This window comes from Salmo salar, unplaced genomic scaffold (assembly GCF_965601325.2).
Source record: "Salmo salar unplaced genomic scaffold, fSalSal1 ptg000519l, whole genome shotgun sequence".
Taxonomy (NCBI): domain Eukaryota; kingdom Metazoa; phylum Chordata; class Actinopteri; order Salmoniformes; family Salmonidae; genus Salmo; species Salmo salar.
In genome coordinates this window covers 316,547-341,987 of record NW_027675407.1, presented here as the reverse complement: position 1 = coordinate 341,987, position 25,441 = coordinate 316,547, and the positions used below count along the sequence as shown (strand labels likewise).

The following is a 25,441-nucleotide window of genomic DNA, read 5'->3' as shown; positions in this document are numbered from 1 at the left end:
GAACGTTTATCGTGAGTAATTTAGTAAATTCACCGGAAGTTTGCGGGGGTTATGCTAGTTCTGAACGTCACATGCTAATGTAAAAAGCTGGTTTTTGATATATAAATATGAACTTGATTGAACAAAACATGCATGTATTGTATAACATAATGTCCTAGGGGTGTCATCTGATGAAGATCATCAAAGGTTAGTGCTGCATTTAGCTGTGGTTTGGGTTTATGTGACATTATATGCTAGCTTGAAAAATGGGTGTCTGATTATTTCTGGCTGGGTACTCTGCTGACATAATCTAATGTTAGTCCATAGAGGTTAACTGACTTGTATAGTTAAATAAAGGTTACATTTAAATACATTTAAAAAATAGAGTTTCATGACAAACCATTTTTTACAAATCCGGCAAGGCACCAATTTTGAGAAGGGTTTAAAACAAAGGTTTCAAACCAATTCATGAATGTAATTGAATCTAGGTATGTCTTGCCTTTAATGTAATGACATGAAAAACGATTGGCTGAATATTATACAAACGACTTATCAACAGCTCTAATAATTTGCCTCCAAAGGAAATCTACACTGGCAGTTATATAATATACTATATAGCCTAGAAACCTGGTTAAACTATCATTATGACATCATGGATGAATTCCAGAATATACTATATAGCCTAGAAACCTGGTTAAACTATCATTATGACCTCATGGATGAATTCTAGAATATACTATATAGCCTAGAAACCTGGTTAAACTATCATTATGACATCATGGATGAATTCTAGAATATACTATATAGCCTAGAAACCTGGTTAAACTATCATTGTGACATCATGGATGAATTCTAGAATATACTATATAGCCTAGAAACCTGGTTAAACTATCATTATGACATCATGGATGAATTCCAGAATATACTATATAGCCTAGAAACCTGGTTAAACTATCATTATGACATCATGGATGAATTCTAGAATATACTATATATCCTAGAAACCTGGTTAAACTATCATTATGACATCCTGGATGAATAAATTTGAGTGGTTACACTCCTCCTTCCCCCATCCCTCAGCTGTTTACCAAACCAAGCCTCTGGGCAGCCATTTTGTTACTGTTGAAATAACTCACACAACCCTGCAATTTGCAGTTCATACAACAACAAATCTGTCATTCCACCACTGTTTTGGTTATAAGATGATTATGGGGTTGGAGAAATGTAACTACTTTCAAATTCATAGACTGACCTATGGATGCAAGGACTGACCATCCATGATATCAACATTATAGTTTTAACTATGTTGAGGCTATACAGTGTTGGTTTACATTTCTAAACATTGGAGTAAAAAAAGTTTCTTTGGGGGTTCTGATGGGGTACAACAGTTGAACTAAGCTCATGAGGCATGTGTTATATTCTTCAACAATCAATGGCTATAAATTAATAATTTAAAAGTCACAATATGGATGTAGCTATTGCATATTTCCGCTTTAACACCACACATCAGTTCAACAACTGCAGAGTTTGTGCCTCTGTTTTTAAGACAGTACTTACTAGTGTTAATCAGGGAACGGTTTCTCAAAACCATCTTATGGCTAAGTTCACCGTTAGAACCATTGGACGCCTTAAGATGCGTTTGGGAAACCGGGCCCAGATGTCCAGTTTCCTCCTCTATCGATGTAACAGTCATCTCCCCCTCTTCCTCTTTCACTCCATAAACTGCATCCTCCTCTTCTTTTACTGTAACATCCTCCTCCTCTTTCACTCTGAATGCGTCTTTTTCTTCTTTCACAGTAACGGCCTCACCCTCTACTTCTTGTTTTACTGTGATATTCTCTTCTTTAGCAGGAGAGTAGCTCAGTGACCGCATGGTCGGAGATGTTAGCTAGCTAGGCTAATGCTAACTTAACCAGCCCGCTAGCTGAATAATAACAACAACACCGTAAATATGAAATTAAATCGGATAACTAACTAGACCACAGAAGTGGGTTTTTAAACACAGTGGCTAATATACACTAACGGTCTAAAGATCTTTATCGGTTCGGCTATTTTGTCTAGCAAGCTACCGTGGAGTCTGACGAACTGTTGCTTCTGTTGAAAGAAGAGTTCCGTCCACTAGATTATACGTCACACCAACAGCATTACCTTAAATTCCCAGACCGCCATCTGCTGACTGGAGTGGGTAACGCAGTTGAGTAAAATGTTTATTTTGTCAGACAAAAAGTTAAAGGGTAGGAATAAGGAACATCGCTGGTCCTAAAATATTCATTAGCCCCCCCCCCCCCCCTAAATAAATCAATATTAGTCAATATATTTTTTCTGTGACTTTTTTTTTTTTCGTCAACCGTTCCATCGCATCTTAAACTTCTAGTCCCTGGGCAGGTTATTAAAAACAATTACAACATAGACAATCATTGAACAGTGAGCACACACAGAGCAACATAGGACAAGCAAGACATAGCATAAAGACAGAGCAACATAGGACAAGCAAGATGTAGCATACAGACAGAGCAACATAGGACAAGCAAGATGTAGCATACACAGAGCAACATAGGACAAGCAAGATGTAGCATACAGACAGAGTAACATAGATGTAGCATACAGACAGAGCAACATAGAACAAAAAGCAACAAGACAAAATCTATAAAAGCAACAAAGTGTTTCCACACCTCACAAGCTCCAGACAACATGGAAAGTGGTAATACACAGCTAGGGATTATGTTCACAAGTCTGATTGACCTTTAGCCATGTCTTCATGCAATTTGTGAAAGTGTGATATGTGGTGCAGTTATGTGTGTCTGATGGCAGTGTATTCCAGACATGGGACGCTCTCACAGAGAAAGCAGATTTACTAAAGGTGCTTTTCCTTAAGGGAACTATACAGTCACCTCTCATGGCAGACCTTGTGGATCTGCTGCCATATGTTTGGGTTTTCTGTTTAACAAAAATACTGAGTGGAGGGGGAGCCAGGCCATTTAAGATCTTGAATACAAGACATGCGTCGGTGTATTGCACAAGATCTTCCCAACTCAGGAGCTCATGCTTTCTGAGGATGTAACAGGTATGATTTCATCCATCTCAAGGCATCGGGGGAAAAGTTGAACTTGGACAATTTTGTGATGAGAATCTCATGGTTAACAGTATCGAAAGCCTTCCTTAGGTCCAGAAACACAGCCCCGACAACGCCCCCTTTGTCCATCTTGGACTTGACATTTTCCAGAAGCAAGCAGTTAAAGCAGAAGAAAGCAGTTATGTTATAAATACAAGTTCAATCTGTACTTCAATGCACATCTGTTGTGCATTATAAAAACAGAGGAAGAAAGAGGAGGTGGTGAGAGAGGTGTAAAAGACAGAAAGGGAAAGAGGTAAGCACATAGGAGCAGGGAAGGCAGCACATGATTAATGAATCACAGTGCTACATAAATATTCTCTCAGTTCATCACAATTACATAATAGTGTCTCTAGTCGACCCAAAGGTTCTTAAAAGCAGGTGAGGTGGTGATGATGGGACTGGGGGTTGGCATCCTCTCACATCAAAACATACCTACAGACGAGAGAGAGAGCATGTTTAAACCTTGTGTTTTTATATTTTATTCTAACATTGTTAGTCATCAATCAGGAGGTGAAATGTAAAACTGACCTTGGATCATTAACTCTGGGACTACTGCATCTCTATCTGTATTTCAATGTAAAGCATCTCTTTAATAATACTTCCTGTATAATATAAACTGACCTGGGATCATTAACTCTGGGACTACTGCATCTATCTGTATTTCAATGTAAAGCATCTCTTTAATAATACTTCCTGTATAATATAAACTGACCTGGGATCATTAACTCTGGGACTACTGCATCTCTATCTGTAATTCAATGTAAAGCATCTCTTTAATAATACTTCCTGTATAATATAAACTGACCTGGGATCATTAACTCTGGGACTACTGCATCTCTGTCCGTATTTCAATGTAAAGCATCTCTTTAATAATACTTCCTGTTGACCTGACCAAGTGACCTCTCACCTCTGATCATGCTGTGCCCTCTATGTAGCCAGTTCAGATGCAGGAGGAGTTCACCGACACAGCTGATATAACCTAGAGGATTTAGGGAGAAGAGGAGAGAGGGATGAAGTGAAGGAGAGAGACTGTTATTGAGAAAATAAGGTAGTTAAAGCGACAGTGTTCAACAGGAATCTGTGTGTGGCCTCACCTGGTGTCCACACCACACTAAGTGGTTGCAGAGTACTTTATGCTGAAAAACATGAATGGACACATGAGGACAAACAATATAGTGTAGTTATAGAAATAATGAAGTGTCTTACTATTCTCCATGGTTGGCCCTCTTGCCTATTCTTTGAAGGTGGAAGGAGCCACAGTTTTACACCTGAACCTGCTTACTGCACAACACAATCCATCAATCAGATTGATACATGTGTGTGTAGGTGTGGGTTATAGGGTGTCTAATTGTTCTACATTTTTTCAATATGGGTGATTTAAAATAGCCTGTTTTGTTTTTGCACAGACATCACACCCTTACCTAAACAGCACCCTCGCCTGAGAAGTAGAAATCAAAGGGAGAGAAACTGTGAATTGAATAACTGCAGTTGACATAGCTCAGTAAATGGAAGAATACTCTTATTGCAATGTGAATGGCTCTTAAAAGAGCCTTTGGTTGTGCATAGTGACGTCTATGGTGTTGTCAGGGAACAGCACCCTCTTTGAAGAAGTAGGAGGTGAAGATCTCCTGCACACGGATTGCCTCTCTTGCTGCGTTGTTGGACCCCATCCTTGAAACATCCTGCAGAGCAGCAGAGTCCTCCTCTGGCACACGGCGGCGAGCTGCAGATCCCCTCCTGGTCCTTGGTCACCCAACCTTGCAGTGTCCTACACGTTAACTGTAGGCAATCATTTTGAAGGAATCTCCAGTTACAAGGTATCTGTAGGAATATGGAAGACAATGTAATTACTAGACTGTTACATCACCAGGTCATTGTGGATTACTAAAGTATAATATCCCTGATAACAAATCATGATAACATTGGATTGATAAATGCATGAGCACACATATGTACATGTGTAGCATGTGACAATAACAGGATCATATCAAGGACAGCATCACAAATGAATACATAAATACCACTTGAAGCTTGATGATGAGTTGATCATTTGAATCAGCTGTGCAGTGTGAAGTCAAAAACCAAAATGTGCCCCTCTTTGAGTCCCCAGGACTGAGAACCACTGCTCTTCATTGGGACCTCTTCATATGTAGACTGGCTTTCATAGAGCTCTTTATCTGAGGACAGAAAACCTCACAAGAAACAGACTTCATTATAGTCAGATTACACCACACTGAATATTTTGTTACTATTATCTCCGTCCTCACTTCTAGGGACAGGAACTACACAAAAGTACCTGCCCTATCCAGAATAGCCTCCTCTCTCACTGACAGTTGGGGCTGCTATCCTTTCACCCTCCTCCATGGCTGTTCTACATTTGGAGTTTGTTTTTTACAGTGATAAATAGATAGCTGGTCAGATGTGAAGGAGGAGGTTGATCATCAGGAGTCAGATGTGAAGGAGGAGGTTGATCATCACGAGACAGATGTGAAGGAGGAGGTTGATCATCAGGAGTCAGATGTGAAGGAGGAGGTTGATCATCAGGAATCAGATGTGAAGGAGGAGGTTGATCATCAGGACTCAGATGTGAAGGAGGAGGTTGATCATCAGGAGTCAGATGTGAAGGAGGAGGTTGATCATCAGGACTCAGATGTGAAGGAGGAGGTTGATCATCAGGAGTCAGATGTGAAGGAGGAGGTTGATCATCAGGAGTCAGATGTGAAGGAGGAGGTTGATCATCAGGACTCAGATGTGAAGGAGGAGGTTGATCATCAGGAGTCAGATGTGAAAGGGGAGGTTGATCATCAGGAGTCAGATGTGAAGGAGGAGGTTGATCATCAGGAGTCAGATGTGAAGGAGGAGGTTGATCATCAGGAGTCAGATGTGAAGGAGGAGGTTGATCATCAGGAGTCAGATGTGAAGGAGGAGGTTGATCATCAGGAGTCAGATGTGAAGGAGGAGGTTGATCATCAGGAGTCAGATGTGAAGGAGGAGGTTGATCATCAGGACTCAGATGTGAAGGAGGAGGTTGATCATCAGGAGTCTGATGTGAAGGAGGAGGTTGATCATCAGGACTCAGATGTGAAGGAGGAGGTTGATCATCAGGAGTCAGATGTGAAGGAGGAGGTTGATCATCAGGACTCAGATGTGAAGGAGGAGGTTGATCATCAGGAGTCTGATGTGAAGGGGGAGGTTGATCATCAGGAGTCAGATGTGAAGGAGGAGGTTGATCATCAGGACTCAGATGTGAAGGAGGAGGTTGATCATCAGGACTCAGATGTGAAGGAGGAGGTTGATCATCAGGAGTCAGATGTGAAGGAGGAGGTTGATCATCAGGAGTCAGATGTGAAGGAGGAGGTTGATCATCAGGAGTCAGATGTGAAGGAGGAGGTTGATCATCAGTGAACCTCTAGGATTGTGGCTGGGCTGGTGTTTACACTTCCAGCTTGGTCATATATTTTGATACATTGAATGTTGATATTGTGAAACTATGTTATATATTTGTACGTCCGGTTTCAGGAAGTGATGTCACTAAGTACTGCCCCTATATATACAGTGCATTCAGAAAGTATTCAGACCCCTTCACTTTTTACACATTTTGTTACGTTATTCTAAAATAGATTAAATCAATATTTTCCCTTCAATCTACACACAATACCCCAGAATGACATCACAATACCCCATAATGACAAAGCAAAAACAGTTTTTTATAAATGTTTCAAATGTAACAAAAACAACAACTGAAATATCACATTTACATACAGTACCATTCAAGGGTTTGGACACACCTACTCATTCAAGGGTTTTTATTTTTACTATTCTGTACATTGTAGAGTATTAGTGAAGACATCAAAACTATGAAGTAACACATATGGAATCATGTAGTAACCAAAAAAGGGTTAATCAAATCAAAATATATTTTATATTTGAGATTCTTCAAAGCAGTCACCCTTTGCCTTGATGACAGCTTTGCACACTCTTGACATTCTCTCAACCAGCTTCATGAGGTGGTCACCTGGAATTCATTTCAATTAACAGGTGTGCCTTGTTAAATGTTAATTGTGGAATTTCTTTCCATCTTAATGCATTTGAGCCAATCAGTTGTGTTGTGACAAGGTATGGGTTGCTCTCATGAGGACCGCCACAGGAAAGGAAGACCCAGAGTTCCCTCTGCTGCAGAAGATACGTTCATTAGAGTTAACTGCACCTCAGATTGCAGCCCAAATAAATGCTTCACAGAGTTCAAGTAACAGACACATCTCAACATCAACTGTTCAGAGACTTCATGAATAAGGCCTTCATGGTTGAATTGCTGCATGCAACAAACACTGTTTACAAAAGCTTTGTTATTAAAGAACAAGAAAGCCAGCACACTGTTTACAAAACAAAAAAAATCTTTCAAAAACAAGGACATTTCTAAGTGACCCCAAACTTTTGAACGGTAGTATACATCTACATGATGTATTGTTACACCATGTAGGAGCAGTATAGACCTAGTCTGTTCATTATATACATCTACATGATGTATTGTTACACCATGTAGGAGCAGTATAGACCTAGTCTGTTCATTATATACATCTACATGATGTATTGTTACACCACGTAGGAGCAGTATAGACCTAGTCTGTTCATTATATACATCTACATGATGTATTGTTACACCATGTAGGAGCAGTATAGACCTAGTCTGTTCATTATATACATCTACATGATGTATTGTTACACCACGTAGGAGCAGTATAGACCTAGTCTGTTCATTATATACATCTACATGATGTATTGTTACACCATGTAGGAGCAGTATAGACCTAGTCTGTTCATTATATACATCTACATGATGTATTGTTACACCATGTAGGAGCAGTATAGACCTAGTCTGTTCATTATATACATCTACATGATGTATTGTTACACCATGTAGGAGCAGTATAGACCTAGTCTGTTCATTATATACATCTACATGATGTATTGTTACACCATGTAGGAGCAGTATAGACCTAGTCTGTTCATTATATACATCTACATGATGTATTGTTACACCACGTAGGAGCAGTATAGACCTAGTCTGTTCATTATATACATCTACATGATGTATTGTTACACCATGTAGGAGCAGTATAGACCTAGTCTGTTCATTATATACATCTACATGATGTATTGTTACACCATGTAGGAGCAGTATAGACCTAGTCTGTTCATTATATACATCTACATGATGTATTGTTCCACCATGTAGGAGCAGTATAGACCTAGTCTGTTCATTATATACATCTACATGATGTATTGTTACACCGTGTAGGAGCAGTATAGACCTAGTCTGTTCATTATATACATCTACATGATGTATTGTTACACCATGTAGGAGCAGTATAGACCTCGTCTGTTCATTGTATACATCTACATGATGTATTGTTACACCATGTAGGAGCAGTATAGACCTAGTCTGTTCATTATATACATCTACATGATGTATTGTTACACCATGTAGGAGCAGTATAGACCTAGTCTGTTCATTATATACATCTACATGATGTATTGTTACACCATGTAGCAGCAGTATAGACCTAGTCTGTTCATTATATACATCTACATGATGTATTGTTACACCATGTAGGAGCAGTATAGACCTAGTCTGTTCATTATATACATCTACATGATGTATTGTTACACCATGTAGGAGCAGTATAGACCTAGTCTGTTCATTATATACATCTACATGATGTATTGTTACACCATGTAGGAGCAGTATAGACCTAGTCTGTTCATTATATACATCTACATGATGTATTGTTACACCATGTAGGAGCAGTATAGACCTAGTCTGTTCATTATATACATCTACATGATGTATTGTTACACCATGTAGCAGCAGTATAGACCTAGTCTGTTCATTATATACATCTACATGATGTATTGTTACACCATGTAGGAGCAGTATAGACCTAGTCTGTTCATTATATACATCTACATGATGTATTGTTACACCATGTAGGATCAGTATAGACCTAGTCTGTTCATTATATACATCTACATGATGTATTGTTACACCATGTAGCAGCAGTATAGACCTAGTCTGTTCATTATATACATCTACATGATGTATTGTTACACCATGTAGGAGCAGTATAGACCTAGTCTGTTCATTATATACATCTACATGATGTATTGTTACACCATGTAGCAGCAGTATAGACCTAGTCTGTTCATTATATACATCTACATGATGTATTGTTACACCACGTAGGAGCAGTATAGACCTAGTCTGTTCATTATATACATCTACATGATGTATTGTTACACCATATAGGAGCAGTATAGACCTAGTCTGTTCATTATATACAGCTACATGATGTATTGTTACACCATGTAGGAGCAGTATAGACCTAGTCTGTTCATTATATACATCTACATGATGTATTGTTACACCATGTAGGAGCAGTATAGACCTAGTCTGTTCATTATATACATCTACATGATGTATTGTTAGTCCATGTAGGAGCAGTATAGACCTAGTCTGTTCATTATATATATCTACATGATGTATTGTTAGTCCATGTAGGAGCAGTATAGACCTAGTCTGTTCATTATATACATCTACATGATGTATTGTTACACCATGTAGGAGCAGTATAGACCTAGTCTGTTCATTATATACATCTACATGATGTATTGTTACACCATGTAGCAGCAGTATAGACCTAGTCTGTTCATTATATACATCTACATGATGTATTGTTACACCATGTAGGAGCAGTATAGACCTAGTCTGTTCATTATATACATCTACATGATGTATTGTTACACCACGTAGGAGCAGTATAGACCTAGTCTGTTCATTATATACATCTACATGATGTATTGTTACACCATGTAGGAGCAGTATAGACCTAGTCTGTTCATTATATACATCTACATGATGTATTGTTACACCATGTAGGAGCAGTATAGACCTAGTCTGTTCATTATATACATCTACATGATGTATTGTTACACCATGTAGGAGCAGTATAGACCTAGTCTGTTCATTATATACATCTACATGATGTATTGTTAGTCCATGTAGGAGCAGTATAGACCTAGTCTGTTCATTATATACATCTACATGATGTATTGTTACACCATGTAGGAGCAGTATAGACCTAGTCTGTTCATTATATACATCTACATGATGTATTGTTACACCATGTAGGAGCAGTATAGACCTAGTCTGTTCATTATATACATCTACATGATGTATTGTTACACCATGTAGGAGCAGTATAGACCTAGTCTGTTCATTATATACATCTACATGATGTATTGTTACACCATGTATAGACCTAGTCTGTTCATTATATACATCTACATGATGTATTGTTACACCATGTATAGACCTAGTCTGTTCATTATATACATCTACATGATGTATTGTTACACCATGTAGGAGCAGTATAGACCTAGTCTGTTCATTATATACATCTACATGATGTATTGTTACACCATGTAGGAGCAGTATAGACCTAGTCTGTTCATTATATACATCTACATGATGTATTGTTACACCATGTAGGAGCAGTATAGACCTAGTCTGTTCATTATATACATCTACATGATGTATTGTTAGTCCATGTAGGAGCAGTATAGACCTAGTCTGTTCATTATATACATCTACATGATGTATTGTTACACCATGTAGGAGCAGTATAGACCTAGTCTGTTCATTATATACATCTACATGATGTATTGTTACACCATGTAGGAGCAGTATAGACCTAGTCTGTTCATTATATACATCTACATGATGTATTGTTACACCATGTAGGAGCAGTATAGACCTAGTCTGTTCATTATATACATCTACATGATGTATTGTTACACCATGTATAGACCTAGTCTGTTCATTATATACATCTACATGATGTATTGTTACACCATGTATAGACCTAGTCTGTTCATTATATACATCTACATGATGTATTGTTACACCATATAGGAGCAGTATAGACCTAGTCTGTTCATTATATACATCTACATGATGTATTGTTACACCATGTAGGAGCAGTATAGACCTAGTCGGTTCATTATATATATCTACATGATGTATTGTTACACCATGTAGGAGCAGTATAGACCTAGTCTGTTCATTATATACATCTACATGATGTATTGTTACACCATGTAGGAGCAGTATAGACCTAGTCTGTTCATTATATACATCTACATGATGTATTGTTACACCATGTAGCAGCAGTATAGACCTAGTCTGTTCATTATATACATCTACATGATGTATTGTTACACCATGTAGCAGCAGTATAGACCTAGTCTGTTCATTATATACATCTACATGATGATGTATTGTTACACCATGTAGCAGCAGTATAGACCTAGTCTGTTCATTATATACATCTACATGATGTATTGTTACACCATGTATAGACCTAGTCTGTTCATTATATACATCTACATGATGTATTGTTACACCATATAGGAGCAGTATAGACCTAGTCTGTTCATTATATACATCTACATGATGTATTGTTACACCATGTAGGAGCAGTATAGACCTAGTCGGTTCATTATATATATCTACATGATGTATTGTTACACCATGTAGGAGCAGTATAGACCTAGTCTGTTCATTATATACATCTACATGATGTATTGTTACACCATGTAGGAGCAGTATAGACCTAGTCTGTTCATTATATACATCTACATGATGTATTGTTACACCATGTAGCAGCAGTATAGACCTAGTCTGTTCATTATATACATCTACATGATGTATTGTTACACCATGTAGCAGCAGTATAGACCTAGTCTGTTCATTATATACATCTACATGATGATGTATTGTTACACCATGTAGCAGCAGTATAGACCTAGTCTGTTCATTATATACATCTACATGATGTATTGTTACACCATGTAGGAGCAGTATAGACCTAGTCTGTTCATTATATACATCTACATGATGTATTGTTACACCATGTAGGAGCAGTATAGACCTAGTCTGTTCATTATATACATCTACATGATGTATTGTTAGTCCATGTAGGAGCAGTATAGACCTAGTCTGTTCATTATATACATCTACATGATGTATTGTTACACCATGTAGCAGCAGTATAGACCTAGTCTGTTCATTATATACATCTACATGATGTATTGTTACACCATGTAGGAGCAGTATAGACCTAGTCTGTTCATTATATACATCTACATGATGTATTGTTACACCACGTAGGAGCAGTATAGACCTAGTCTGTTCATTATATACATCTACATGATGTATTGTTACACCATGTAGGAGCAGTATAGACCTAGTCTGTTCATTATATACATCTACATGATGTATTGTTACACCATGTAGCAGCAGTATAGACCTAGTCTGTTCATTATATACATCTACATGATGTATTGTTACACCATGTAGGAGCAGTATAGACCTAGTCTGTTCATTATATACATCTAGATTATGTATTGTTACACCATGTAGGAGCAGTATAGACCTAGTCTGTTCATTATATACATCTACATGATGTATTGTTACACCATGTAGGAGCAGTATAGACCTAGTCTGTTCATTATATATATCTACATGATGTATTGTTACACCATGTAGGAGCAGTATAGACCTAGTCTGTTCATTATATACATCTACATGATGTATTGTTACACCATGTAGGAGCAGTATAGACCTAGTCTGTTCATTATATACATCTACATGATGTATTGTTACACCATGTAGGAGCAGTATAGACCTAGTCTGTTCATTATATACATCTACATGATGTATTGTTACACCATGTAGCAGCAGTATAGACCTAGTCTGTTCATTATATACATCTACATGATGTATTGTTCCACCATGTAGGAGCAGTATAGACCTAGTCTGTTCATTATATACATCTACATGATGTATTGTTAGTCCATGTAGGAGCAGTATAGACCTAGTCTGTTCATTATATACATCTACATGATGTATTGTTACACCATGTAGGAGCAGTATAGACCTAGTCTGTTCATTATATACATCTACATGATGTATTGTTACACCATGTAGCAGCAGTATAGACCTAGTCTGTTCATTATATACATCTACATGATGTATTGTTACACCACGTAGGAGCAGTATAGACCTAGTCTGTTCATTATATACATCTACATGATGTATTGTTACACCATGTAGGAGTAGTATAGACCTAGTCTGTTCATTATATACATCTACATGATGTATTGTTACACCATGTAGGAGCAGTATAGACCTAGTCTGTTCATTATATACATCTACATGATGTATTGTTACACCATGTAGGAGCAGTATAGACCTAGTCTGTTCATTATATACATCTACATGATGTATTGTTACACCATGTAGGAGCAGTATAGACCTAGTCTGTTCATTATATACATCTACATGATGTATTGTTACACCATGTAGGAGCAGTATAGACCTAGGTCTGTTCATTATATATATCTACATGATGTATTGTTACACCACGTAGGAGCAGTATAGACCTAGTCTGTTCATTATATATATCTACATGATGTATTGTTACACCATGTAGGAGCAGTATAGACCTAGTCTGTTCATTATATACATCTGCATGATGTATTGTTACACCTTGTAGGAGCAGTATAGACCTAGAATGTTAATTATATACATCTACATGATGTATTGTTACACCAAAAAATAAAGGGAAATTATATTATTTTATACTAATACAATTGCTCAGAGAAAGAGATTTAGTTTAACATGTAATTCTCAAAATGTAGGGGTCTGAATTATTGCCACCCATGTTTTCAATACTCCAGCACCCTCCCCTTGGGAGGATAACGACACTGAAATGTTTTATGAGATTAGAGAACACATTGGGTGGGACCTTAGACCATTCCTCCATACAGAATCTCTCCATGTCCTTGATTTATTTAGTCTGTCTTATGGACTGCCCTGTTCAATTCAAACCACAGGTTTTCAATGGAGTTCAAGTCCGAAGACTGAGATGGCCATTAAAAATGTTGATTTTGTGCCCAATTAACCATTTCTTTGTGGATGTTGATGTGTCTTGCTGGAAGATCCTCTTATGGCCAAGTTTCAGCCTCCTAGCAGAGAGGTAACCAGGTTTTGGGCTAAAATATCCTAGTAGTGGGTAAAGTTAATTTATTTATTTCATACAGTAATTTTAGCTCATCTTTATCAAGGGTATCAATAACTAGGTGCTTATTTTGATATCTAGTTATTTGACTGAATCAGAAATACAGATGTGGAGTAGATGTAGAGTTTGTTTTAAATTCTCATAAAAAAATCTGAACTAATCAAACAACACTTGTTGCTCTTTGTACGTGTTGATATAATATTCATATTTAATGGAGAGAACAAAACGTTTCCCTAAACTGCTTTATAATATTATAATTCAATGAAGAATAAAAATAGTTTTCCCTCCTCAACTGCGTTTCCTCCCTCCAGACAGCAGATGGCGATATGTGTCTTTCAGGCGATGTTTCTAGTGTGACGTATAATCTAGTGGACGGAACGCTTCTTCAACAACTGCAGCCACCTCGGTAGCTCGCTAGGCGACAAAGTCTGAACATTCAAGCTGTTTGGACAATTTCGTGGTTTAATTGCCACTGTGATTTAAACATACTTATGTGTAAACAACTAGCTACCCCATTTAATTTAATATTTACGTTGTAAGTCAACTCTCTGGCTGGTTAAGTTAGCATTAGCCTAGCTAGCTAACATCCCCGACCATGCGCTCACTAAGTTACTCTCCTCCTGCTAAAGAAGAGGTCTGTTGGACGGAGAAAGAAGCTCTGGGGCTGAACGTTGTCGTGAAAGAGGAAGAGGAGGATGTCACATTACAAAGACAAGTAGAAAGACAAGTAGAAGGTGAGGCTGTTACCGTGAAAGAAGAAGAGAAAGACGCTTTCAGAGTGAAAGACGAGGATGCCGTTTTTGGAGTGGAGGATGAAGTGAAAGAAGATGAAGACGTTTTTGGAATGAAGGATGAAGAGGGGGAGATTACTGTCACATTAGAGGAGGACGAAGAAGAGAAGACTGGAGATCTGATTAACACCAGTAAATACAATGAGTACTATCTAATAAAACAGGGACACAAACTCTACAGATGTTGAACTAATGTTTGATTTTTAAAAGGGCATTCTACACTCAAATATGTTTTTGTACTGTATGAATTGTTCACTTTTCCTGTCGAAAAGTGATATACAGTAAAGTATAAACACACTAATGGGAAACAAATAAATGTTTTGAGCAAAATAGTGTTTTTTTAACAACTGCAAACTAGAAGGAGTGAGTGATGTCATAGTAAGGCCTTCAAGGAGTTGGCTTTATGGGAAGTCGTGATGTCATCCAATAGGAGACTGATCTTCATGTGAATATTCATTATTCTTTTTAAAATCCTTCCTGTTCTGTCAAGTTGGTTGTTGATCATTGCTAGAAAGCCGTTTTCAAGTCTTGCATTGACTTTCAAGATGATTTAAGTCCAAACTGTAACTAGGCCACTCAGGAACATTCAATGTCATCTTGGTAAGCTCCTCCAGTGTAGATTTGGCCTTGTGGTTTAGGTTATTGTCCTGTTAGGACGTTTTTTTTGTATTCAGATCTCTGAAATGCTCTCTACCTACGTAACATTTAGTGTCTCCTTATGTTACGCTGGCAAAACAGTTTTTATGGGCACAGAAATCCTAAATCATTTCAGTTTACTAAATCCAATGGTTCTAACCGAGAGTCACCTTAACTTTATTGACAACACCCAAATAGATACTGTCATTAATGTCGTTCTTCAATAATTACACATAATACTTAATACTGTAGCTGTTTAGTTACAGTCACATGTTCAACTATCATCAGCTGATCCAGGAAATCATTTTCTGAATGACAGTCACATGACAAACATCAGGACATGCAACAACAACCAAAGTGCTTCTTCATTCATTACTCTGGTAAAGACAGTTATGCCGTTCTCCATGTTGGATCCAACATCCCTAACAAATTTATGTTTATAAAGTGTTATTGTCTGCTTGATTTACAGTAGGGTCTTGTTAGTCTGTTTGGACACAGAGATACTTAGCTCATAATGTGTAGAGAACTGTTCCTTGATGGATAGGCTATTGTACAACACACAGAGCTATTTTCCTTTATTCAGGACATTTAGAATGACAACACATTACAGAGTAGCCTAGTGGGATTATTCACAAAATTATCTGGTGATCAGGTTATGAAATGTCATGACAAAGACATGTATAGTTTCCTAGGTCTCACCTGAAATATGTTGTTAGGTGATAGTCTATGGGTCCGACAGTAGGTCTATGTTGTTGTTAGGTGAAGTTATGGGTCCTACAGTAGGTCTGTGTTATTGTTAGGTGAAGTTATGGGTCTTACAGTTGGTCTATGTTGTTGTTAGGTGAAGTTATGGGCCAATTTGTTAAACACTTAGTGTACAAACCCTCATTGCCAGGCTGATGGCAAAGCTAGCCAAAGAGCATTTTACTGGTTGAAGTGTTTTTTTAAAGTATAAAGCAGTTGATTTGCGACAATAACACAATCGTATTAAGCAGGTGATTCAAGCGAGCCTTACAATTATAATCCATATGTAGTGTGAAATGCACTCATAAGCAACCTGTAAAGGGAGGCTGTTTTTGCATGTCAGCCTATGAGAACTCCCCTGAGTTTTCCCCCACGGTGGTGAATTAGTGAATAGACACAGAGCTTAATGTGAGTTTCCTTGAGAAGCACTTATGAACTTGCACTGATGGTGCGCTGTAATATTCAGAATGCATTGTGAAAACGAAAATCTTCGGTCACCATTTTTTGCTCCAGGCAGATATACTACATCCATAACTAGTGGTTTCCTCATTACCAGATATACTACATCCATAACTAGTGGTTTCCTCATTACCAGATATACTACATCCATAACTAGTGGTTTCCTCATTACCAGATATACTACATCCATAACTAGTGGTTTCCTCATTACCAGATATACTACATCCATAACTAGTGGTTTCCTCATTACCAGATATACTACATCCATAACTAGTGGTTTCCTCATTACCAGATATACTACATCCATAACTAGTGGTTTCCTCATTACCAGATATACTACATCCATAACTAGTGGTTTCCTCATTAGCAGGGAAGTGTTTCTGCAATCATTTTTGTGTGCGCATTGACCTCGTGTCGCAATTTTAGCAAACACAGAAAGGGGCCAATATTGGAGACCAAAAGTCATCTGGCACACTGCTTAGGGTTTCAACAACTTTAAAAACTTTTCTAGTTTCTACTAATGTGAAAACAAGACAAAATATGATTGTTGCTAAGTTGACTGTCTTAATTGTCAAATATTTGAACAGACGTCAATTGTTGTACAACTTCATGGGTATGCTCTGGGCATCACCTTTTACCTCAAATAAACAGTGGATTTCTGCTGTTGTGGACCTTTAACCATCTGCCTGACTTTGTTCTCACAGGAGAGAGACGGGACTATTGGGATCCTGGGGATCCTCAACAACATCATGATGCTGACGAGGCAGAGAAGAGTCTCTCCAGATCAGAACTCCTCAAGAAACACCAGCGAGTTCACACAGGAGAGAAATCTCACTGCTGCTCTGACTGTGGGAAAAGATTCAACTCTTCACTAGGCCTTAAAATACATCAAAGAACACACACTGGAGAGAAACCTTTTGGCTGTGATCAATGTGGGAAGGGTTTTACTCAGCTAAACAGCCTGATAGTACACCAGCGGACACACACAGGAGAGAAACCTTATGGCTGTAATCAATGTGGGAAGAGTTTTACGACATCTAGCTATCTAACTATACACAAGAGAACACACACAGGAGAGAAACCATATAGCTGTAATCAATGTGGGAAGAGTTTTACTCAGCTAAACAGCCTGATAGTACACCAGCGGACACACACAGGAGAGAAACCTTATGTCTGTGATCAATGTGTAAAGAGTTTTAGTACGTTTGGCTGTCTGACGGCACACCAGAGGGCACACACAGGAGAGAAACCTTATAGCTGTGATCAGTGTGGGAAGAGTTTTACTACATCTAGCTGTCTAACTAAACACCAGAGAACACACACAGGACAGAAACCTTATAGCTGTGATCAGTGTGGGAAGAGATACTCTGATAAAAGATCTCTGATCAAACATCAGAAACTACATGAAGGAGTTGTTTCATGATATCAGTGAAATAATGTCACAATGTAGAATGTTTTAACATTGTAGTAGGAGTATTTTAATAACGTCAGAATGTAGAACCCTAAACGTTTGTTGTTCAATTGATTTTAGCCTCAGGGGGAAAAATCCAGGCTCTGAAATGGAAGAGTTACTATTTATGTGATTTAACAAAAAGTGACTAACAAAAAAAGAGTTGTTACACTTACCACGTTGGTGACCCACTGGAATCACAATGCAACACTTCAAAATGTAGCTAGCTGTTTTCTACAAATTGTACTCTAACCAGGGATGTACACATTATTCCCATATTCCATGTGGTTTTTGAGCTGTTAGTTTTAACAGGACGTGCAACCTCATCTCCCTCCTCTCGCACAATTGATTTCAACATGATATCGATGAGTGATGACAAATAAGTGTTGTGTTCCTTTGTTCAGCGACCCCTAAATGTAAATGCATCACTGTTGCCCTGCTTTTAGAATATCAGGGTTAATTCTCAGATGTGCCAACCCAAGTGTACTAGAGCATGACATTGGGGACTGGGCCCCGATCCAACAACATGCCTATCTAGTGAACACTGAAAAGAGAGAGAAGCTCTGCAATGAGGTGGAAAGTTACTATGGATATTGCAGGAGTTTCCTCTTGAAATCAGACATGTCTGTGGTGAGGACAACTTGGTTGCTGATTGTCTCAAGGGTGGGCAGTTAAAAAGTTTTGTGTTTTGCGTTTAGCCAGTCCGTTGCCATGGATCACAATTTATTTTGACTGCACGTTTTTCCGTATTGGAGATGAGTTTTGTTTGGGCTCGTTCCAAGGGGATGAGAGTTCTAGAAGCTAGTGAGTTTTAGAAAGACGAGAGTTCTAGAAGCTAGTGAGTTTTAGGAAGAGGAGAGTTCTAGAAGCTAGTGGGATTTAGGAAGAGGAGAGTTCTAGAAGCTAGTGAGTTTTAGGAAGACGAGAGTTCTAGAAGCTAGTGGGATTTAGGAAGACGAGTGTTCTAGAAGCTAGTGAGTTTTAGGAAGACGAGTGTTCTAGAAGCTAGTGGGATTTAGGATTCTATAGAAAGAAAAAGGAGAAAAAAATAATACTATTGTATATTATTATTTAGGAATACGTGTTTTTTTCTTGTTTTTACTTGTTGACATCCAGTAGACACCATGTTTATATTGTAGAAGGGAAGCATTTTTGTTGATTTTAATATGAAATGTAAGTTGTTTTCTGTTGGTGGTGAGCAAACTTGTCCATCAAAAATATAGGATATATTTTTTGTCTTAAGGTGGAAGGTGTTACAGGCTTTGGTTTTTCCATTTATGTTTTGAGGTTGGACTTTAAGACGTCTAGCTCGTTAGCACGTCTAGCTCGTTAGCACGTACAGCTCGTTAGCACGTCTAGCTCGTTAGCACGTCTAGCTCGTTAGCACGTCTAGCTCGTTAGCCCGTCTAGCTCGTTAGCCCGTCTAGCTCGTTAGCACGTACAGCTCGTTAGCACGTCTAGCTCGTTAGCACGTCTAGCTCGTTAGCCCGTCTAGCTCGTTAGCACGTACAGCTCGTTAGCACGTACAGCTCGTTAGCACGTAGGACGCACTGATTGGTGTCACCTCGTTAGTCAGTATGTGTTACACCTGTGCTGGCTTGTCCATCTCGTTATGGTTGAATATAACATCCAATTGTTAATATTGTAATCAATTAATTTTCCTTAGAATGCTCATTAGTCTTTCAGTTGTTATTCTTCATTTTTTTTTATCCTCTTATGTTTATGGTAAATATTGCTGTTTATTTTCATTGTTTTTTTGTTTTCTTTTCCCTGTGAAGCCATTGTGTTTCATCCATGTCTGAAATGTGCTGTATAAATAAAGCTTGATTTGAACATATAAAACTAATGAACCCAATGACTGACAATCAGCAGACTTTTGCAAAACTAATGAACAAATATGTGCAAAAGCATCACGTATCTTGGTCCATCTTAGTATGAAAAACAGTATAAATTCAGTATATCTTCCACTATGTCAAAATAGTGCTGGTATGTAAGTTTAGTATCACTTTTCAACCAACCCAGTGCATTTATAGAAAATGAAAAATGTTGAAATCAACAATATGTTAAAGGATTCAACTACTGGAAACTGAAACAAACAATTGGATCAAACAGATCAATCCTACTGGACATTGGGTTTGATTCAGACCCTGCCAGCATGGCCAGAGATGTAACTTATAACCACAGAACCACCCCAGACCTTTCATGACTAAAAACACCTAAGTATTAGATTTACTGCCATGGTCTAGTATGTCACTGCATCAGACACCAGTCACAATGCTGGCTGAGGTACTAGTAAAACATGACATATTATTTCCTAACCATTCACAATGCTGGCTGAGGTACTAGTAAAACATGACATATTATTTCCTAACCGTTCACAATGCTGGCTGAGGTACGAGTAAAACATGACATATTATTTCCTAACCGTTCACAATGCTGGCTGAGGTACTAGTAAAACATGACATATTATTTCCTAACCATTCACAATGCTGGCTGAGGTACTAGTAAAACATGACATATTATTTCCTAATTGTCAAAAAATCCCCACTCCTTAATCAACTGGTCTCTCTCTGTTTAACCAGAATAACGTGAGTTGTGACCTTCAAGCTGTTAGACTGTTAGTCCATAATCAACTAGTCTCTCACTGAGACAGCTTTGATGGCCCAATAAATGTTTCTGCCAGCCAATGTGATAATTCCAGTACAATACATCTGTAAAGGGTGTTGAGCTTGTTAAAGAAGAGATAGAGAGGTAACCATACACATTGCACATGGACCGTAAGAAATCCTGAAGGTATTGAAATGCCTGGGCTCGCAGGGGATATGTTAATTCATAACCCATCATTTATACCTGTTAATTCATAACCCATCATTTATACCTGTTAATTCATAACCCATCATTTATACCTGTTAATTCATAACCCATCATTTATGCCTGTTAGTTCATAACCCATCATTTATACCTGTTAATTCATAACCCATCATTTATACCTGTTAGTTCATAACCCATCATTTATACCTGTTAATTCATAACCAATCATTTATACCTGTTAATTCATAACCCATCATTTATACCTGTTAATTCATAACCCATCATTTATACCTGTTAATTCATAACCCATCATTTATGCCTGTTAGTTCATAACCCATCATTTATACCTGTTAATTCATATCCCATCATTTATACCTGTTAGTTCATAACCCATCATTTATACCTGTTAATTCATAACCCATCATTTATACCTGTTAGTTCATAACCCATCATTTATACCTGTTAATTCATAACCAATCATTTATACCTGTTAATTCATAACCCATCATTTATACCTGTTAATTCATAACCCATCATTTATACCTGTTAGTTCATAACCCATCATTTATACCTGTTAATTCATAATCCATCATTTATGCCTGTTAATTCATAACCCATCATTTATACCTGTTAATTCATAACCCATCATTTATACCTGTTAATTCATATCCCATCATTTATACCTGTTAATTCATAACCCATCATTTATACCTGTTAGTTCATAACCCATCATTTATACCTGTTAGTTCATAACCCATCATTTATACCTGTTAATTCATAACCCATCATTTATACCTGTTAGTTCATAACCCATCATTTATACCTGTTAGTTCATAACCCATCATTTATACCTGTTAATTCATAACCCATCATTTATACCTGTTAGTTCATAACCCATCATTTATACCTGTTAATTCATAACCCATCATTTATACCTGTTAATTCATAACCCATCATTTATACCTGTTAGTTCATAACCCATCATTTATACCTGTTAGTTCATAACCCATCATTTATACCTGTTAATTCATAACCCATCATTTATACCTGTTAATTCATAACCCATCATTTATACCTGTTAGTTCATAACCCATCATTTATACCTGTTAATTTATAACCCATCATTTAAACCTGTTTGTTCATAACCCATCATTTATACCTGTTAATTCATAACCCATCATTTATACCTTTTGCTTGAAAGGGGCGGAGCTCCCTGACCTTACTTGGCAGGAACTAATGGGGATTCATAATAAACCCCAGGAAGAGTAGCTGCTAACTTGGCAGGAACACTGGAGCTCTGTCAGAGTGACCATCGGGTTCTTGTTCACCTCCTTGACCAAGGCCCTTCTCCCCCGATTGCTCAGTTTGGCCAGGCAGCCAGCTCTAGGAAGAGTCTTGGTGGTTCCAAACTTCTTCCATTTAAGAATGATGGAGGCCACTGTGTTCTTGGGGACCTTCAATGCTGCAGACATTTTTTGCTACCTTTCCCCAGATCTGTGCCTCGACACTATCCTGTCTCAGAGCTCTATGGATAATTCCTTTGACCTCATGGCTTGGCTTTTGCTCTGACATGCACTGTAAACTGTGGGACCTTATATAGACAGGTGTGTGCCTTTCCAAATCATGTCTAATCAATTGAATTTACCACAAGTCGACTCCAATCAAGTTGTAGAAACATCTCAAGGATGATCAATGGAATCAGGATGCATCTGAGCTCAATTTTGAGTCTCATTGCAAAGGGTCTGAATACTTAAGTTAATCAATTTGCAAAAATGTCAAACTGTTTTTGGTTTGTCATTATGGGGTATTTTGTGTAGATTGATGAGGGGGGAAAATTATACAATTTTAGAATAAGGCTGTAACGTAACAAAATGTTGAAAAAGTGAAGGGGTCGGAATACTTAACGAATGCTCTGTATATCACTGGCAGGACTTTCTACCTCTGGCAGAGTTTTCTACCGCTGGCAGTTTTGTACACAGTCATGTGATACGTGGTATAGAAAAGTCCAATCTTAGGAGAGTACATGGAGAGTACACGCACTATACAGTGTGTCTGCAGGTGTCTATCTGTCAAAACCACTGATACAGGAGCCCCTCCACCCTCTGGTGGGATGGATCATGTCTACAGAGAAACCTAGATTCAAATACTTAGATATGTGTGTATTGGGTCTATGTTGTGAAATAGTTAGATATTACTTGATAGATATTACTGCACTGTCGCAGCTAGAAACACAAGCATTTCGCTACACCCACAATAATATCTGCTACACATGTGTATGTGACCAATAAAATGTGATTTGATTTGAAATAAACGTCCTATTTAACAAAGGTGCTTTTGGCTGGGGTCAAAATGACTCCAAAGGATTTGAATTTGTTAAAAGTCCATATTGATACAGAAACACTAAACCATGATATAGATTTATTAAGAACAAGTTGATTGACAAAGTCATTAAAAATTGGAATAATTGAATGAACCACATTTTGGCTATGATAAAAGATATGCCTCTGGGGTCAAAATGATCCATGTCAGAAGTATGGTTCAATGAAAATATGTAGTGGGTGTAAAGTTTGTATTAAATTCTAACTCATTAAAAACGAATCAATCAACACATGCTTCTCTTTGAACGACTTAATATAATATGAAACTTTTCTGAAATAAATGAAAAATAAACGTTTGGTTCCTCAACTGCGTTGCCCAGTCCAGTCAGCAGATGGCGATGTGCGTCTTTTAGGTTCAGGCGATGCTGCCAGTGTGACGTATAATCTAGTGGACGGGACGCTCCTTCAACAACAACAGCTAGTCAGACACCTCGGTAGCTTTCTAGCAAACATAGCTACAACATTCACGCTCTTTACACTGGTTTGGTGTATATTAGTCGCTGTGTATTAAACACACTTCTGTTGTATGTACTTGTTGGCCCATTTAATTATATATTTACGTTGTTTGTCAGCTAGCTGGTTTGCTAAGTTAGCTTAGAACTAGGCTAGTCGCTAATGCTAGCTAGCTAACATCCCCGACCATGAGTTCACTAAGCTTCTCTCCTCCTGTTAAAGAAGAGGAGGTCTGCTGGATGGAGAAAGAAACTCTAGTGAAAGAGGAGGAGGAAGAGAAAGATGTTACAATACAAAAACAAGTAGAGGGTGAAGCTGTTAGCGTGAAAGGAGAAGAGAAAGACGTTTCAGTTAAAGAAGAGGAAGACGCGTTCAGAGTGAAAGAGGAGGAGGATGTTACAGTAAAAGAAGAGGAGGAAGAGAAAGAGGAGGTTGCAGTTTATGGAGTGAAAGAGGAGGAGGGGGAGATGACTGTCACATTGGAGGAAGAAGAGGATGTTGGAGATCTGTTTAACACCAGTAAGTACCGTCTCTGCAGTCGTTGAACCAATATGCAGTAAAGGGGTTCTACACTTTAATGTTGTTCTGTAGGAATGGCTGAAGCTACACTGTAACGTGTAGAACATCAAGAGTGGACCATCAACAAAACGTTAACAATTGATCAAATGCATCCAATGACAATGCCTGAAATACTGTAGTCCTCAATATCTCCTATTAGATTAGCCCAATATGTTCTCTTAAAGGGGCAATCAGCAGTTGTTACATCCATTTAGGGACTTATACATTAATGATATGTACCCATCTGTTTCTTGAAGAAATCACTTATAAATGCCTCATGAGCTTAGTTCAACTGTCGTACCCCATCAGAACCCAAAATATAAGCTTTTATTTACTCCAATGTTTGTCAGTAAATATAAACAAACACTGTATATCCTCAAAACATGGTTAAAACTATAATGTTGATATCATGGATGGTTACATTTCTCCAGCTCCATCCCTCAGCTTTTTACCGAAACGGGCAGGGAGTAAGCTTTGTTATTGTTTCTACTGCTGATTGCTGCCCCCGTTACTCCTCAAGGTCCAAGGACTGAATGTTATTTTCAGAGGTAGACTGGCTCTGGCAGCTAAAATAGTCAAATAATCCATCTAAATGTGAATCGATTCTCAATTGCGATACGTTTCTAGAAACATAAATCGCTGTACTTTCATATCAATTCAGAATAATTTCACACAATACTTAAATATCACATCAATTATTTGAAATAATACTTTCATATCACATCAATTATTTCAAATACTTTCACATCAAAATTATTTCAAATAATACTTTCATATCACATCAAAATTATTTAAAATACTTTCACATCAAAATAATTTCACACAATACTTTCATATCACATCAAAATAGGTAACCAGTCGCGATGCCCCAAACATTGAATGGAAGTCAATTTATAACATTTTTGACATGTGTTTTTCTGGATTTT

At 37.8% G+C, this 25,441-nt stretch overlaps 1 protein-coding gene across 1 annotated transcript; it reads left to right on the top strand.

Annotated features, from left to right (window-relative positions):
* The first annotated feature begins 16,368 nt into the window (after nucleotides 1–16,368).
* LOC145876232 (uncharacterized) lies at nucleotides 16,369–18,474 on the top strand. Its single transcript, XM_082972020.1, has 2 exons — nucleotides 16,369–16,378; nucleotides 17,570–18,474. The coding sequence occupies exons 1-2, from the start codon at nucleotides 16,369–16,371 to the stop codon at nucleotides 18,286–18,288; spliced, it is 729 nt and encodes a 242-aa protein (XP_082828146.1). The 3' UTR covers nucleotides 18,289–18,474.
* Nucleotides 18,475–25,441: the final 6,967 nt, after the last annotated feature.